Consider the following 17,312-nt stretch of genomic DNA (forward strand, 5'->3'; position numbering starts at 1 on the left):
CCTGATTAATGTAAAATGAGTTTAGTTTTTTTGTGTCATTTTTAGTGTCTTTTCAAAATTTTATTTATTTACTTATTTTGAGAGAGAAAGAGAGTGCGGGCAGAGTAGGGGCAGAGCCAGATGTGGGCTTGAACTCAGGAACCGTGAGATCATGACATGAAGGGAAATCAAGAGTCAGAGGCTTAACCCACTGGGCCACCCAGGTGCCCTGTGGGTCTTTTTTTTTTTTAAAGAGAGACATTTTGGGGATGCCTGGGTGGCTCCGTTGGTTAGGCGTCGGACTTCAGCTCAGGTGATAACTTTGAGCCCCGCATCAGGCTCTGTGCTGTTAGTTCAGAGCCTGGAGCCTGCTTCAGATTCTGTGTCTCCCTCTCTTTCTGGCCCTTCCTGACTTACGCTCTGTCTCTCTCTATCGAAAAATGAATAAACGTTTAAAAAAAATTTAAGAGAGACATTTTAAAGGAGACATTCTATCTTTTTAATTTTTATTTATTTATTTATTTATTTATTTATTTAGAGAAACCAACTTTTTTTTTTTTTTTTTTTTTTTTTTTTTTTAGTTTACATTCAAGTTAGTTAGCATATGGTGCAACAATGATTTCAGGAGTAGATTCCTTAGTGCCCCTTACCCATTTAGCTCATTCTACCGTCCACAGCCCCTCCAGCAACCCTCATTTTGTTCTCTGTCTTTAAGTCTCTTATGTTTTGTCCCCCTCCCTGTTGTTATGTTATTTTTGCCTCCCTTCCCTTCTGTTCATCTGCTTTGTATCTTAAATTACACATATGAGTGAAGTCATATGATATTTGTCTTTCTCTAATTTCCCTTAGCATAATACCCTCCAGTTCCATCCACGTAGTTGCAAATGGCAAGATTCCATTCTTTTTGATTGTCGAGTAATACTCCGTTGTGTGTATATACCACATCTTCTTTATCCATTCATCCATCGATGGACATTTGGGCTCTTTCCATACTTCAGTTATTGTTGATGGTGCTGCTATAAACCTGGGGGTGCATGTGTCCCTTTGAAACAGCACACCTGTATCCCGTGGATAAATGCCTAGTATTGCAATTGCTGGGTCGTAGGGTAGCTCTATTTTTAATTTTTTTGAGGAACCTCCATGCTGTTTCCAAAGGGGCTACACGGGTTTGCCTTCCCACCAGCAGTGCAAAAGAGATCCTTTCTCTCCGCATCCTCGCCAGCATCTGTTGTGGGAGAGACAATCTTAAGCAGCCTGCGAGCCCAGCATGGAGCCCAATGCGGACCCCATCTCAAAACCTTGAGATCAGGGCCTGAGCCGAAATCAAGAGTTGGACGCCTCGCCGACTGAACCCCCAGCCGCCCCGGAGTTTAGTGTAACTTGTGTATCTCAAAGTGAGCATCCCCATAACTTCAAGAGTCCTGTGTATTCTGTGAGCTCTTCATTTGTTTTTCATTTCTCTTCATATGTTTCGCTCATTTTTTATTGCAGTAATTGTCTTTTTCTTCTCCATTTGTAAGGGCTCTTTATATAGTCAGGAATTAGACCTTTGTGTACACACTGAGTTGATTTTCCCCCCAGTTGGCTGCTTGTCTTTTGACTTGATTTCTGTGATGTTTGTCTGTCTTTGCCATGCAGGCAGAAGGCTTTTGATTGCTTGTGTTGTTTGTTTGTTTGTTTTTGTTTTTGTTTTTGAGAGAGAGAGAAAAAGAGAGAAGAGAGCACGTTTCTTGGGCTCCTCACTGGGCATGGAGCCTGCTTAAGAGTCTCTCTTTCCCTCTCCTGCCCCTCCCCCACTCTCAAAAAAAAAAAAAAAAGTCACATGCTCCACGACTCAGCCAGCCAGGCGCCCATGGACTTGAGCTTGAGCTTTCTTGATAAGTTTATCCCTGGTTCTGCAAAGGAACGGTGATAGCAATGACCCATGCGTAGAATCTACTGCATTAGGAGGAATACAAAGGCATGAGGAAATTAATAAATAGCAAAATGTTGGTAAGGTCGATGAATTGGATGACTTGGTAGGTTGAGGAACGTGGTGACAAATAGGAATAGGAATAGGAAGCAGAGTGAATGAGTGGGAAGGACGTCCCTCTGGATAATCTGACGACACAGTTTTCCTGACTCATGTTCTCTTTGGGGTCTCTAGCAATGAGCTTAACTTATGTTTTCTTTCAGTTTTAAAATCTGCTTTCCTAGAGTCCACTTCTTTTTTTTTTAATTTTTTAATGTTTATTTATGTTTTGAGAGAGAGAGAGAGAGAGAGACAGAGTGTGAGTGGGGGAGGGACAGAGAGAGAGAGGGAGACACAGGGTCCAAAGCAGGCTCCAGGCTCCGAGCTGTCAGCACAGAGCCCCACGCAGGGCTCGAACTCACAGACCAGGAGATCATGACCTGAGCTGAAGTCGGACACTGAACCGACTGAGCCACCCGGGTGCCCCTTCCTATAGGGAAGCTGGTATACTTGCACTGATATGAAACAAAACAGACTTTGAAACTAGATGAAGGGGACATGATGAGAAAGGAATCCAATCAGGAGGAAGCGTTACAGTTCTAACTGTGTACAATCTAATACCACAGTCTCCAAATATACAAAGTAGAGGTGACAGAACTAAAGGGGAAATAGACAAATCCCTATCATAGTGACAGATTTAAACATACCTCTGTAAGAAGCTGAGAGTACAAGTAGACAAGAAAATTCTAGAGACATAAATAGATTTGAACAATCTATTAATTAATAATTAATTAATAAATATAATTATAATTAATAAATTGGACCTAACAGACATGGAGAGCACTGCACTCCCAAACTGCAGGATATACCCTCTTTTTTTGCAAATAATTTTTAACGTTTATTTATTTTTGAGACAGAGAGAGACAGAGCATGAATGGGGGAGGGTCAGAGAGAGGGAGACACAGAATCCGAAACAGGCTCCAGGCTCTGAGCTGTCAGCACGGAGCCCGACGCGGGGCTCGAACTCACGGACCGCGAGATCATGACCTGAGCCGAAGTCGGCTGCTTAACCGACTGAGCCACCCAGGCGCCCCTGCAAATAATTTTTAAAAATTTATTTGTTTATTGAGAAAGAGGAAGAGAGACAGGATCCCAAGTGGGCCCCTCCCTGTCAGCACAGAGCCCAACACGGGGCTCGAACCCACAAACCGTGAGATCATGACCTGAGCCAAAACCAAGTGTCGGGTGAGCCACCCACGTGCCCCTGTACCCTCTTTTCAAGCGTTCATGGAATATCTACAAAAATTGACCATACAATTGGCCATAAAGCCAGTCACAACAGAGTTTAAGTTTGTACATGCAGTGTGTGTTTTCTGAGCACAGGGGTGGTAAAATGATTGTGTTCACTTTGCAGAAATCCATCCAGATGCACGCTTATGAAGTCTGGCTCTTCTATTAAACATATTTTCTTTTTAATATGACATACTTTCCCACAGCCTGTCACATGTTCCCTTCCATCAAGTTTCAAAATACCTATGCAATTTTATTTACCTTCTTGTGTTTATTATTCATATATATATCCACACCTTCTACATGGCAGGTACTTTACATGTGTTATCATTAAAAAAAAAATTTTTTTTTTAATGCTTATTTAATTCTGAGGCAGAGAAGGAAAGAATGCAAGCAGGGGAAGGGCAGAGACAGAGGGAGACACAGAATCCGAAGCAGGCTCCAGGCCCTGAGCTGTCAGCACAGAGCTCGACGCGGGGCTCGAACCCACGAGCTGTGAGATCATGACCTGAGCCGAAGTCAGACCAGAGCCACCCAGGTGCCCCTACATATGTTATCTTAATAAACTTCCACAACCGGGCACCTGGGTGGCTCAGTCGGTTGAGCATCTGACTTCGGCTCAGGTCATAATCTCACAGTTTGAGTTCGAGCCCCGCATCAGGCTCACTACTGTCAGCGCAGGACCCGCTTTGGATCCTCCGTCTCCCTCTCTCCTTGCCCCTCCCCCACTCACACGCTCCCTCGAAAATAAACATTAAATAAATAAATAAATAAACTTCCACGACTATCCAAAGAGACGTGTTCTAACCCCCATTTTTACAGATAAAGAAAGTGAGGGTTGGAATAGTTAAAAAGTAGCTAGTGGTGACCCCTATTTAGCCTTTCCTTTTTACAGAACAACGTGCTACCCTTCATGAGTATTAGTCCCAACTTTCTCCCCTTGCATTTTTCCCTCTGAGAGTTACTCAATACCTCAGGAAAAATTCCACGTTTATGGAAGTACCTCCTACGAGCCCGGTGCTGGTTGAATTGTTGGCCACACAAAAATGGAGTCAACATAAGCAAAGAGCCATCCATGCAAGTTATCACACAGCATGAGAAGTGCGTGACTCCTCCCTGTCCTCCTGGTCTCATGGCCTTTGTGGAATTCAGTGATACAATATCATCTACTTACTTTCCTCCCTCCTCCTTTAGTTTTAAAGCCCTCTGGATGAGGACAGCAAGTGTCCTGCCAAATACATTCTTCTAATTCTTGTGAAATTCAAAGTAATCACAAAAGAGCCTGGAAGCTTCCCAAACGGGGGAAATGGCGAGCAGGCGCCACCACGGTGAGGAGGGAGTAGAGGCTGCTTAGTCCCCTAAAAACACCCAGCCTGGTGGGGTCAGGTGCTGAAGAGGAAGTTTGGAAAGGCAGGGTGACGCCAGACCTAGGCTACAGATTGCTCAGCAGGCCGGGCCACGATGCGTGCCCGAGCCAGTAGGCAACAAGGACTTCTTGTAAAATTATCGACTCCGACCGATAAGATAAAATGTTATTCTTTTAATTTTTTAAATTTTGTTAATGTTTATTTATTTATTTATTGTGGGGGGAGGGGAAGAGAGAGAGGAAGACAGAATCCGAAGCAGGGTCCAGGCTCTGAGCTGTCAGCACAGAGCCCGACACGGGGCTCGAACCCACGAGCCGTGAGATAGGACCTGAGCCAAAGTTGGACGATCAACTGACTGAGCCACCCAGGCGCCCCCTTTTAATTTTTAAAAAAATTTCAGGGGCACCTGGGTGGCTCAGTCAGGTGAGCGACCGACTTCAGCTCAGGTCATGACCTCATGGCTCGTGAGTTCGAGCCCCACACGGGCTTTTGCTGCTGTCAGCACGGGGCCCACTTCTGATCCTCTGTCCCCCTCTCTCGTCCCTCTCCTACTTGCTTGCCTGCACGCTCTCTCTCTCACTCAAAAATAAAAGATACAAACATTAAAAAAAAATTTTAAGAATTTATTTATTTTTAGTTATTTATTTTATATTAGAGAGAGAGAGAGAGAAAGTGCACCAGTGGGGTAGAGGGGAAGAGAGAGAATCCGAAGCAGAATTCAAGCTCAGCCCGACACGGTGCTTGATCCCACAACCCTGGCATCACGACCTGAGCTGAAATCAGGAGTCAGACGCTCAGCCGATTGAGCCACCCAATTGCCACTAAAAGATTTTATTTTTAAATGAAAAATAGTCAGTTGGGCGACTGAGTTCACTCAGGTCATGATCTCACTGATAGTGAGTTCGAGCCCCCTGTCAGGCTCTGTGCTGACAGCTCAGAGCCTGGAGCCTGCTTCGGATTCTGTGTCTCCTCTCTCTCTGCCCCTCTCCCACTCACATTCTGTCTGTCTCCTTCAAAAATAAACATTAACAAAAAAAAAAAAAAAAAAAAAAGATTTTATTTTTAAGCAATCTCTACACCCAAAGTGGGACTTGAACTCACAATCCTGGGATCAAGAGCCACATGGTCTTGCAGCTGAGCCACAGCCACACACCCCAAGGAACCAATCGTTGTTGTTTTGTTGTTTTAAGTAAGCTGCACACCCAACATGGGGCTTGAACTCCTCACCCTGACATCAGGAAGTCGCATGCTTTACTGACTGAGCCAGCTGGGCGCCCAAAAATGTTATTTTAAGATTGCTCAGCCAGCGGTGTTTCCAAAAGGCTGAAGTCAGAAGATTCTGAACGTTGGCAGGGTAGTGAGGCTCAACAAATACCCACTGAGAACTCGCGTTCGTTTGGGGCACTTCTGTCTTTAAGGAGCTCAAACCGACTGGGAAGAGTTAACAACAAAAATGGAGTGTGACAGATAGGACACAGGTATTGGTCCACACAACGTGGGGCAAAATTTGGTGAGAGGGAGGAGCCCAGTGGAGTCTAGAAAGGAAGGCAGAAGGCAAGGGGACAGACAGCTGGTCTGCTCGAGCTCCCGGCCTCACCTGTTGAAATAGTTAGCTATGAGGAAAGGGAAGAATTTAAAAAAAAAAAACAAAAAAACCTTTTAATGTTTTTTAAATTTATTTTTGAGAGAAAGAGACACAGAACGAGCTGGGGAGGGGCAGAGAGAGAGAGGGAGACACAGAATCCAAAGCAGGCTCCAGGCCCAGGCTCCAGGCTCTGAGCTGTCAGCACAGAGCCTGACTGGAGGCTCAAACCCACGAACCATGAGATCATGACCTGAGTGGAAGTCGGATGCTCAACCGACTGAGACACGCAGGCGCCCCTGAAAGGGAAGAATTTTAAAGGGCAAAGGAATGGGTTGGAACAGCCTTATCAAGTTTATGAACCAAACAGTTAATGAGGGAGAAAGAGGAAAGATCTCTTCATGATGACCAAGCCAGGGGGCATGGTCGGTCATGGAGAGCAGGCCAGTTTACTTCCGGGGCCCTCTCTGACCCTCACCAGCTAAACTGAAGAAAGCAAATAATGTGGGTTGGCAGGCTGGGAAGGAAGCTAAAACACTAGTTTACGGTGATAGAAGATAGACATGGTGCCTAGAAAAAGATTGAGGATGGAACTGACTGCAAAGGGGCCCCAGAAAAACCTCGGGGATGTCAGTGTTCTAGATCTTATCAGGGTGGTTGTTACAAGTGAGCATACGCTTGCCAAAACTCAATGAACTGAACATTTAAGAACTGTGCATTTTATTGGAGGTAAATTATGCTTCAAAAAAAAAAAAAAAAAGGAAGAAAGAAATGCTATAATCAAATTACAATATTTGAGGAGGCAAAAAAAGAACACTAGAACAGTTGAGAGTCAAACAAGGAGGGAAATTAGACCCCAGGAAAACCTTCCAAGCAGTCTGAAAAGCAAAGGGAGGTGGGTGTTTGAGGGAAGAAACGGCAGGGACCATTTGCCAGAACTTAGCCCAGACTCACATGTTTCGATTGTATCTGTAGACCCAACGCTGTCCAGCTAAGTGCAGACAGAAATGAACTGTAGTTGGGGCACCTGGGTGACTCAGTCGGTTGAGCATCCGATTCCCACTCAGGTCATGATCTCATGGTTCATGGGTTCGGGCCTCGAGTCGGGCTCTGTGCTGACAGCTCAGAGCCTGGAGCCTGCTTCGGATTCTGTGTCTCCCTCTCTCTTCTTTGCCCCTCCCCCGCTGGTGCGCTGTCTGTCTCTGTCTCTCAAAAATAAGTAAACGTTAATGAAAGAAAGAAAAGAGAAAAGAAAAAAAGAACTAAGGAAGGAAGGTAGGAAGGAAGGAGTGGAGGGAAGGGAAGGAGGAAGGAAGGAAGGGAGGAAGGAAGGAAGGAAGGAAGGAAGGAAGGAAGGAAGGAAAGAAGGAAGGAAGGAAGGAATTGTGGTTAGCCCAGGGAGAATGGGAGAGCCATGACAGAGAAGCTGGAGAACCCAGATGAACAGATTTTTGTGGAGGTGCATGGTAGGCTGTGACATAAGACACAGAGGGCTGGGTACAGCGCAGGAGGTAGAAGGGGAGAGAAAAGGAGGGAGAGGAAGGCAAGGAATGCAGGGATTTGAAGGCATTTCTCCAGAAACTTGAAAAATCAGAAAATTGGGTCCAACTTCCTCTTCCACCAATAAAGGAACAGAATTGTATTATTTATTTATTTTTTAAGATTGTATCTTTTTTCATTAAAAAAAATGTTTATTGAAATATAATTTATTGTCAAATTGGCATCCGTACAACACCCAGTGCTCATCCCAACAGGTGCCCTCCTCAGTGCCCATCCCCCACTTTCCCCGTCTCCCCCACCCCCATCCACCCTCAGTTTTTCAGTATTTAAGAGTCTCTTAGGGTTTGCCTCCCTTCCTCACTGTAACTAAATATGTTTATTTATTCTGAGAGAGAGAGAGAGAGAGAGAGAGAGAGCGAGCACAAGCGAGCGAGCACAGGGGAGGGGCAGAGAGAGAATCCCAAGCAGGCTCTGAGCTGTCAGCACAGAGCTCGATGTGGGGCTCAAACTCACCAACCAGGAGATCATAACCTGAGCCGAAATCCAGAAATGGATGCTTAATCAACCGAGCCATCCAGGCACTCCTCTTAAGTTTTCATTTATTTTTTTTCAGGAATCATCCCGCCCAACGTGGGGCTCAAACTCGCAACCCCAAGATCAAGAGTTGTAGGCTCTACCGACTAAGCCAGCTGGGCGCCTCAAGGAATAAAATTTTAAGACAGCAAACTTAGGAAGTCAGAACCCTGGCATGTAAATATTTAAAAGGTCTGAAAGGATATGCCTCAAACTATGCCCTGCACCAGAGGGAAGGCACATATACGCTGTGTTGAGTTTTGTCAGCAAGTGTGTGTTTCTCATTTTCCTTAACCAATTAAATTTTGTTCAGTCCAGCGTGGGATCAAAGGATGGTGTTGCTAGAAGCCGGGGCCTGTCTTTGGTGTAACCTCACACTTGTAACCTGTGTTTGACACACCTGTAGGCATGAAGGGTGACATCTGTTCAGTCCCTCACTGCCTGGAGCTGCCCTTTCCTTTCCTCAACCCAGTGAGGAAGCCTGAGGGAGGGCAGGTGGGGGCTGGGGACCCGAAGGGCAGGGGCAGGGGCAGGCAAACTATGGCCATCAAGGACTAGATAGTAAAAATGTTAGGACTGGAAGAACATGGAGTCCCTGTCACAACAATGCTGCCATTTTACACAAAAGCAGTCACAGACAACGTGGAAAGAAGTCATGGCAGCAAGGCCAAGCCAAGCCCCAGTCGGCTGCCCTCTGGAGCAGTGGTTCTGGTCCCTGACTGCACTTTAGAATCACTTGGGGGGCGGGGGGAGAGGGGCGCCTGGGTGGCTCAGTCGTTTGAGCATCCGACTCTTGGTTTCACGGTTTGGGCCATGATCCCAGCGTCGCGGGATCCAGCCCCATATTGGGCTCCACGCTTGGTGTGGAACCTGCTTGGGACTCTCCCTGCCCCCCCCCCGCCCCCCCCCCCTCGCTCTCGCTCTCTCTCTCTCAAAAGAAATGTAAACAACACTTAAAAAAAAAATCACTTCGGGGGCTCATAAAACCACCACTCCCCAGGTCTCACCCCCAAGATTCCAAATCTGGAAGGGGACCCACACTTTTTTTTTTTTTTTTTTTTTTAGGTACCAATTGATTCTGATGTGCATCCTGAGCTGAAAACAGTTGTTCCAGGAGAATCATCCTCTCAGGAAACTGCAGGGGGTTGGGAGGTTGGGGTGGGGGTGGGGGGGTGGGGACAGAGGATGCTGGAGAAGGACCCAGGGCTGAAGTGAAGTCTAGATTAAGATTGGGAGTGTTCGCAGTGCACCTGACAAACTAAGTGCTTCCAATGCTTCGAGTAAACGGTCTTTATTTGATGCTTTTGCGCGCAGAGCACTGTAAGCAGTGCCCAAGCTGGGGAGTCAGACCCTCCACCACCCGCAGTTACGGTGGCCGCGGTGGGGAGGGAGAGAGGGCCACCATCAGTAAGCCACCTTCTACCTAACCTTCTTTCTGGAACCATTCTCTATAGGCCCCTGCGTAGTTGCGAGCCCTGTGGAGACAAAAGGGGGAGGGGGTGAGGGAAGGACAGGCCCGGGAGGCAGTCCCCAGTCACCCCCAGCCGGCGGTGCACACCTCCCCCATACCCTGTGTATCCAAGGCCCTGGGCCAGCTGCGTGGCCTGCAAACCCCGCTTGCCCATCTGGCAGAAGAAAATGAGATTCTCATCGTCCCGCTTCGGCTTCTCGGCGGAGTACAAAGCCTGGAAAGCGGCGGGCTCCATTTGCAGGGCACTTTCCAGCTCAGACACTGGGAGGAGTCGAGGGGACAGAATGGGAAGCCGGCGGCTGGCGATCTCAGGTTCACACCGGGCCCGGCAGGACTGGCTCCTGCGGCCCGAGCGCGTCTCCGGAGCGCCCCCAAACCACACCCGGTGACCACGCCACACCCCAACCTCAAGGACAGGGCAGGCCCGCCCGCGCAGGAAGGCGGCCGCACACAGCTGAACGGGGGCCACCTCCCCTGCGGCGAGGAGGAGCGGCGGGCGGGCGCCCGGCCTCGGGGAGGTCAAGCGCGGAGCAGCGGGTCCGCCCCTTCCTCGCCGCCTGCGATCCGCTCAAACTGGAAGGGCCGGTTGCGCTGCCAGGATCCGCCTCCCACCGGCGCTTCTCCAGGAAGTCGGGAGGTGGGTGGGTGCGGGCGGCTTAAGGCAAGGCGGGACCCCCGCAGCCGTGCCTCCCCCACGCCGCCCTAGACGCCCCTCCTGCACGGCCTCTAGGCCACTCGCGCGGGCGTCCCCTCGGCCCCCTACCCGGGATGTTGAGCGCCCCCGGGATGGTCCCCGCTGCCGCCTCCTCCCGAGATCTCACATCGATGAGCCGGGCCCGGCCCGAGGCCAGGAGCGAACGCAGTTCAGGGAGCGAGACCGTGGGCGCTGAGGAGGGAGGCACGAGAGCCTGGAGCGGAGCGCGGCGCCCCAGCCGGGGAGCGGGAGCGGGAGCGTGCGGACCTCCGCGCCCCCCGCCGCCGCGCCTCCTCCCGGGGGCTCCGCGCGCTCCCGGGGGTCGGGGCCAGGCCCCACGTCTCCCCGCAGGTACCTCCGGCCATGGCGCGCGCCGCGACGGCGAGCTGCAGGAATGCGGCCCCGGGCCGCCCCCTCCGTGCCCGCAGCATCTCCCCCGCCTCCAGGAGCCGGGACCGGAACCGGAAGCGAAGGCACCGCCTCCCGATCTGCTCCCTCGGCACCTGTTCGCGCGCGGTACAGCTGATACCCCCGCTGGCCCGAGATTCTTGCGACTGCCCGGCGCGGACGGTCAGGCTTGGCCCAGGCACCGGGACTGAGAGTCATGAACACGGGAGTGGCACCCCACCCTAACCTGGGCCGACCAACCCTTCCTGGGCAAAGTGCAATGTGCCCCCCCCCCCTTCCGCCCTGGGGCCCACAAAAAGGAAAACCAGGAGAGAAATGTGGCTCTGAACATTTTATCTTAAAAAAAAAAAAAAAAAGAAAAGAAAGTAAAAGAAAAACCGTCCCCACAAGGGGGAAGGCCCCAAGTGGGCCCCTGTTGTTCTCCCCGGCTCCAGAGACTAAGGCATAGGCCTTAGATGCTTGCCGGCCAGTCTCCTCTTCCTGGGGGCAGCGGCCACTGCTAAGCATCCTTTTCCCCACTTCTTGCTAAAGCCTGTTCCCCAGAGTCCTCAGGTGCACATCTGAGCTCCAGGGTGAGGAAGAACCAGTGGAAGAGAGCGCCAGAGTCCTGGGGCAGGCCAGAGCATCACTCGTTAGCGGACCCTCTGCTGGCACTCTAAGCGAGCACGGGGCAAGCTCCCCCCACCCCCGGTTCTGTGTGTCCAGTATCCAGCATGGAGACAGCACATGCATGCGCAAGAGGGGCACAAGGGCCCAGGGGCTGCATGGCGCATGGCTGGGCAAGGCTGTCCGCGCCCGCCCACGCGTGTGTTTCACACCACTGCAGGCTGCCGGATCACAGGGCCTCAGTTCAAAGCCACGCCTTCTGACTCCCCCTGGTCCCACGCCAGAAGTGGGCAGTGAAGGAAAGGGGCACGGGGTTGGCCTGCTGCTCCTGGGCTATCTGTAGTTCTCAGAAAGGGGCTGTAGGGCCCAAAGCCCCGGAGTCCCCAGAGTTAGTTGCTGTCGTTCTTAATGACGACCTCTACTCCGTGGTGCCGCAACTGAGCTCGAAGCAGCAGGTTCTTGTTTTTAAGATCTTCCACCTGACGCGGAAAGGAGGCGATGAGGAGAGTAAGTCGAAAAGTTGGCACTTTTCTGACCTTCTTCAGGCATCCACTAGTGAGGGGAAGAGGATGAGGCCCGCTCTATGGAAACCAAAGGAGGGAGTCCCAAACTGGCTCAGGGGCCCTGGAGTCGAGGAGGGCTGTACGGAGGACAGGGGTCTGACCTGCTGTCGAAGCACATCATTGTCCAGCTGCAGCTGGTCAAGCCCTTGCAGTTCCTCAGACAACCGGTGGTTACTCTGTCGAAGCTCCTGGATATAATCACAGGCTTTGGAGAGAATCCCACCTTTACTCTGCAAGAAGAAGCCAACAAAATGAGGACTAAGGTGCTCCCTGCCTGGCCTTCCTAAAGCACACACACCCCTTGGGCCTCGTTTTCCCCTAAGGACAGTGGGGTAACCTTTCACAAGGACACGAGGAACCTCAGAGAGAGAGCAGCACGGGTTCCTGCCACGTGTGCCCTCTCCACCATTTCTGCAGACGATACCAGGACACAGAACCCAGGCATCCGGCCCACTCCCGGGGCCCTCCCGTGACCTGGCCAGACTTGGTGCTCTCCATGGAGCAGTCTGGGATGATCTTGGACAGCTGCACAATCCAATTGTTGATCTTGTCTCGGCGGCGGCGTTCGACTGTGGGGCAGAGCGGAGATCAAGGTGACTCTGTGAGAACGGCCCCCCCCCCGCCCGGCCCTGTCCAACTCCCCAAGCTCTCTCGCTCAGACACCACGCTGTCCCCAATGCCACCAAGCAGTACCCACCTTCATTATGCTGAGCCCTGCGTTTCTCATCCCGAGTGGTCCGCGGAGCTTCTGACTTCCTGACAACAGAGCCCAGGGCGGCCAGGGTAAGGGAAGGATGAGAGAGAAGATTGGAGGTGGGGTTAGGGGACGACACAGGAGTTGGTGGGGATCAAGAACACCACGGCAGCCGAGAAGAACCAGGGGTCACTCACGGGGAATAAGGGTGAGTCCTTGGGGCAATGGAGCGCTGGCTTCCTCCCTGCAACACTTCTTGTGGCGACATCATCACAAAGAATTGGCCTGTGAAGATGCGGGGTCGGTTCTGTCAGGACGTGGGACCAGGAACCTCATCGAGCTCTGAGGCCAAGGCCCTAGGATCTTCTAAGAAGGACATACTTCCTCCTGCTGGAAGGGCAGCCCCAGACTCACTGCCTGCCCGGGTCTTAGCGATCGTTAAGGGGTCATGAGGAAAGGCCCCCTGCCCCCGGCCTTGTCCCTCCAGCCGCACCCTCACACGTCTCACCGGTGCCGGGAGGGGTCGCCTGCCCCAGCAGTGCCTCTGAGCCCTGCGTCGTGACAACCGCGGCCGCGCTCCCCGAGGTGGTACCCGCGGCCCCATCGCCCACGGCAGTGCTGGGGAAGTAAGTGTAGTGCGTCTCGGCAGCTGTCCCCTCGGCGTCAACCGTATCGTCACTGGTGAATGCACCCTGGATCACCGCCTGGGAAAGGGAACATGTGAACAAAGTTCAACGACAGTCAGGTACTTCCCACCGAACTACTCACTGCCCAGCTCCTATCCCCGAGAGGAAGGAGGGAGAAATATCGAGAAAGGGAGAACCTAGCACCTTGGGACAAAGCAGCCCCAGGTGCCTCACCGCCCCCAGCCCCAGCCCCAGCCCCAGCCCATGGGCTCAGCTTCATTTTCCTCCGCGGAGCTCTGGGGCCCCCTCCCCAGCCCGTACCCTGGTACCTGGGTCATGGACTGAGTGGCAGGGTAGCCACTGATGGCGCCAGTCCCCTCAGTCTGGCCATCCAGCTGCCCCTCAGACACCTGAATCACCCTGTACATCACCTAGAAGCAGGAGGAAAGGGAAGCGGTGGGGAGGGAGAGAGAGGAGAGTAAATGCTGGGGACCCCAGGACCCTCATAAAGCTTCTCTCAGAGAATGCCCCAAAACAAGAGTGCGTCAGAGACAGAGATTCAGCCACTGTCCCCTCTTTCCCCAGAAGTTTCAGCACGGCCCCCCCCACCCCCAATCCCTACTCCAAACCTCATCCTCCAAGCCCCTCCCCACCCCGCAGGGGTCCACACCTTCGCCCCACCCCCACCTCCAAGCCAGGTCTCCCCCGAGGGTTCGATTACCTCCCTCAACCCCAACCCCAGGTAACACCTGCAGGCGCCTGGCCCCCTCCCTTACCTGGCCCCCATTCTCAGTTCGGAAGACGTACTTGACGTTGGGGTCAGGGAAGGTGGCAGCTGACTGGATGCTGGCAATGGCCACGCTGGTGGGGTCCTCCCCAGTTGCCACCGCTCCTGAATTAAAAGAGCGAAGGAAAACTCTGCGAGGTGTGGACTTTCTCCCTCTGTTCCACGAAGGACAAGGGTGCACGGGAGGTGCGCCCGCGGTGGGGGGGGGGGCGGGGAGGGGCCACGATGGGCTCTGGGTCTCAGGTCTGTTTCTACCACTCACCTTCCTGAATCTGCACTGTCCCCTCTTCCGCTTCGGCTGTTTTCTGCTGCCTGTTTGTGATGGGGGTGGGGGGTGGGGGGGAAATAAGGCAGGAAGTGAATAAAAAGCTCACTGACCCAGTTCCATGTGGCTCCCAAACTCCCATGGCCTTCCCAACAGATGCCGGGTTAGGTTAGAATAACAATCTAACTGGTATTTACTGAGTGTTTATTGTGTGTGCATCGCACTGAACTCAGCACTGCACACGCGTTATTTTAGCTCATACCAAGAACAGCACGATGAGCTAAGCAGCGTCACTTGCGTTTTGTAGATGGGGAGCCAGATCACAACACTAGTAGGTGACGGAGCTGAAACCGGAATCTAGGTCTGCCTGACTCCAGAGCCAGTGCTCTCAGCCGTTCTGCGTCCTCCCCGGCCTCCCACCTCCCGCCCCAGACCCTACCTCTTCTTCACTCACCCCTTCATCTCTCTGTAAGGGGGCACATCCAAGGAACTGGTCCTTCTTTGGAAGCCTTTGTATCTCCCGCCTCACAGGCCAGAGTGTTAAGTCCTGGTAGAAATCAGGGAGTTTGCGGTGAGGCCAAGAAACTGAACAGCCTGTTTCAAGAAGCCGGGCTCCATGAAGACTCAGCCAGGAACAAAGTGCAGTCATCTACAGGGGACAGTTTCCTCCGTTCTGATGCTGAGAGGTGGGCTACAGTATTTGAAAAAGTAACTCTACACATAGTGCTCCTTGGCCCTCCACGATCACTCCAAGTCATGTGGGCACTGGTGCTTCTTCCGGCTTCTCAGCCACATACCGTACCAAGAAATTTCTGTCTTCAAATCTAGGAAGGGGACACCTGAAACCCACTGCTATTGGCACACCTCCCTGAACCATAAAGAACATCCGTGGCCCCTGGGCCTCATTCTGCTTAGCCCCTTGGGCTCTTGTTTTGGGGTGTCCAGATTTGTGTCATCTGTTAAAGACCCTAGAGTCCAAGTGTGTCCTCTACAAGCCCCTTCTATTTTCTTCACCAAGCCTTCCCGTGGAACAACACGGTTGCTAAAATGTTGCCATGACAACTCCAAATCAACTGAATCCCAGCAAGAAGGGGGGAAAAAAAAAACACTCCAGGCTCAAGGTTCGGGAAGGAGAGACAATGGAAAAGGAACTCATTTGCAAGGTGCCCGCCTTAGGACCCTGACACCCGGCCGGAGGGCAGGAAACACAAAGAGCGGAGAAGACAAATGTCTCCAGAAAGATACAGCTACACGTACAAAACGACAAAACGATCCCCGCACGAGAGGATAAGCTTTTTGGTCAAAGGTCCCCCAAACCTCTCCTATCCAAGGGAAATCTTCAGCGGATGATTGAAAAGCCCGCATCGAAGGAAAGTATTGACCGAAAAGAGAAGAAAAAAAACCAACCAAACAAACAAACAAAAACAAAGGGCGAATAAAAAAAAAAAAAAAAAAAAGAAGAAGAAGAACCGAAAGCGAAAGTGTCCGGAGGAAGCAGCGCAGCGAGAAGATCCCAGTCCCTAAGGGGAAGTAGGACCAGGGTTTCGGGACCACCTACCTGTCCATCCTCAAACCTACGGAGGAAGTGCCCCTCCGAGGCTTGCTGCGCTGACTGCAGGAGGAGGCGATGGAAGAGACGGCAGGGCACAGGAGGCGTCTCTATCGCCCACAGCTGTCAGCCAGGGGCAGCCTCGGAGGACACCCAGCAACGGGGTCAGGCCGCTTATTCAAATCTTAGTTGGACATCCGGAAGCATTTCCTGAGCATTAGGGGATGCGACACGGAAACGCGGACGGGATGTTGTGGCGTGCACGCTCGGGCCAGCAGGGCCCAGCAAGAGCCCCTGCTACGTCTGGACACAAAGGGGAGAACGACCAGGTCCCGAAAGAAGTCGGGCGCCCGACCTTGCCCGAGAACGCGGCGCGTCCCTGCAGGCCCCGCAGCCAGCAGGCGCGAGCCCGCGAGCCCGGGAGCCCGCGAGCCCGGGCGGCCGCCGCGCTCCCTCGGCGGCCCGGCGCTGCGCTCGGCGGCCCGGAAAGGGCGCGGGGCTCGGCGGGCCCGCGGTCCCGGCCCCGCGGCAGGCAGCGCAGGAGGGCGGGGACGCGCGCGCTCGGGGGCGGGGAGTGCGCTCGGCCCACAAAGGGGGGCGGGAGAGAAAGAACCGGGCTCGGCCCCCTCCCGCAAAACAAAGGCTTCCTCCCCGGGAGGTCCGCCACCTGAAAACGGGAACAAAATCCACGCTGCCCTGCCCGCCGGCCCACCCAGCGCCTAGACTCCCGGCTCGCGTCCCGTCCCGAACTCACCGGCCAAGGCCGCCTCAGCCGCCGACCTCCCCCGACCGTGTTCTCCCTCTCCGGACTCGGAGAGCTCCATGGACGGCTGCTCATGCGCACTCCCGGCCTGCGGCCATGTTGCTGAGGGGCGGAAGTGTCTCTCTCGACCCGCCCAGGCTCTGAGCGGACCCACTTCCGGTCGTTCCCGCTTGAGGAAAGAAGCGGTTGGGTGGGGGTGTCGCCGGGGCAAAGAAGAAGTCACTTCCTGGGGTCCGGGGAGAGTAACACTGGAGTATTTGTGGCATTCGGCAAGAACGGGAGAAAGACGACTGATGCGTGCTTCCATCTTTCTGCTGGACAAGGCGTTTTTAGGGGCAGAAGGGAGGGAGGTTGGCTTAGATCAAGGGAGAGACGTCGGACGGAGGCGCCATCTTTAACAAGGGCTACTTGGGAGGCCATCTTGGGTCGGGACGCTTTTTTGCTGTCCAGTGGAGACGAAGATAGATTTGGGTATATTCCTTTGTAGTAGCGTCAGCAGTTGCTCACCCAAAGACCCCCCCAGAACTTCCAGTTTTTGTGCGGCCCTCCGTTTCTGTGAGAGGGATCTTGGTTCCCATTCCTTCTTGGTTAAGACCTACTCTTAATGGATTTGGAGCAGTGTGGTGTGACCAGAAGAGTTTAGC

The 17,312-nt window shown here is 52.7% G+C and overlaps 2 protein-coding genes across 9 annotated transcripts in view; both read right to left on the reverse strand.

Moving 5' to 3' along the window:
• The window catches only part of TSTD1 (thiosulfate sulfurtransferase like domain containing 1), a 54,091-nt gene extending 43,098 nt beyond the window's left edge, over positions 1-10,993 (reverse strand). Inside the window, exons 1-5 of one of the 3 annotated variants that reach the window (XM_053209638.1) lie at positions 10,763-10,993; positions 10,477-10,599; positions 9,812-9,974; positions 9,613-9,717; positions 9,518-9,560 (exon numbers count right to left, since the gene is read on the reverse strand). In XM_053209638.1, coding sequence (XP_053065613.1) covers positions 9,666-9,717; positions 9,812-9,974; positions 10,477-10,599; positions 10,763-10,838 — 414 coding nt within the window. In that variant the 5' untranslated portion in view covers positions 10,839-10,993 and the 3' untranslated portion in view covers positions 9,518-9,560; positions 9,613-9,665. Of the gene's footprint in view, positions 1-9,517; positions 9,561-9,603; positions 9,718-9,811; positions 9,975-10,476; positions 10,600-10,762 lie in introns of those variants that run through there. The other 2 variants (XM_053209637.1, XM_053209639.1) reach the window with 2 other exon arrangements.
• A 138-nt stretch (positions 10,994-11,131) lies between these two features.
• On the reverse strand, positions 11,132-16,807 carry USF1 (upstream transcription factor 1). Of its 6 annotated transcripts, none has more exons than XM_053209636.1 (12): positions 16,660-16,807; positions 15,915-16,115; positions 14,811-14,903; positions 14,354-14,403; positions 14,081-14,196; positions 13,634-13,735; positions 13,187-13,382; positions 12,876-12,963; positions 12,682-12,740; positions 12,459-12,553; positions 12,086-12,214; positions 11,132-12,002 (listed from the first exon to the last, which is right to left on the reverse strand). In XM_053209636.1, exons 3-12 carry the CDS (start codon positions 14,816-14,818, stop codon positions 11,811-11,813), a joined length of 1,035 nt encoding a protein of 344 aa, XP_053065611.1. In that variant the 5' UTR covers positions 14,819-14,903; positions 15,915-16,115; positions 16,660-16,807; the 3' UTR covers positions 11,132-11,810. The 6 variants fall into 6 exon arrangements, with proteins under 6 accessions (XP_053065611.1, XP_053065610.1, XP_026904465.1 ...); XM_053209635.1 differs by having other exon boundaries at positions 15,915-16,208; positions 16,660-16,805; XM_027048664.2 differs by lacking the exon at positions 15,915-16,115 and having other exon boundaries at positions 16,660-16,800.
• Between the last annotated feature and the right edge of the window lie 505 nt (positions 16,808-17,312).

This window comes from Acinonyx jubatus, chromosome E4 (assembly GCF_027475565.1).
Source record: "Acinonyx jubatus isolate Ajub_Pintada_27869175 chromosome E4, VMU_Ajub_asm_v1.0, whole genome shotgun sequence".
Lineage (NCBI taxonomy): Eukaryota > Metazoa > Chordata > Mammalia > Carnivora > Felidae > Acinonyx > Acinonyx jubatus.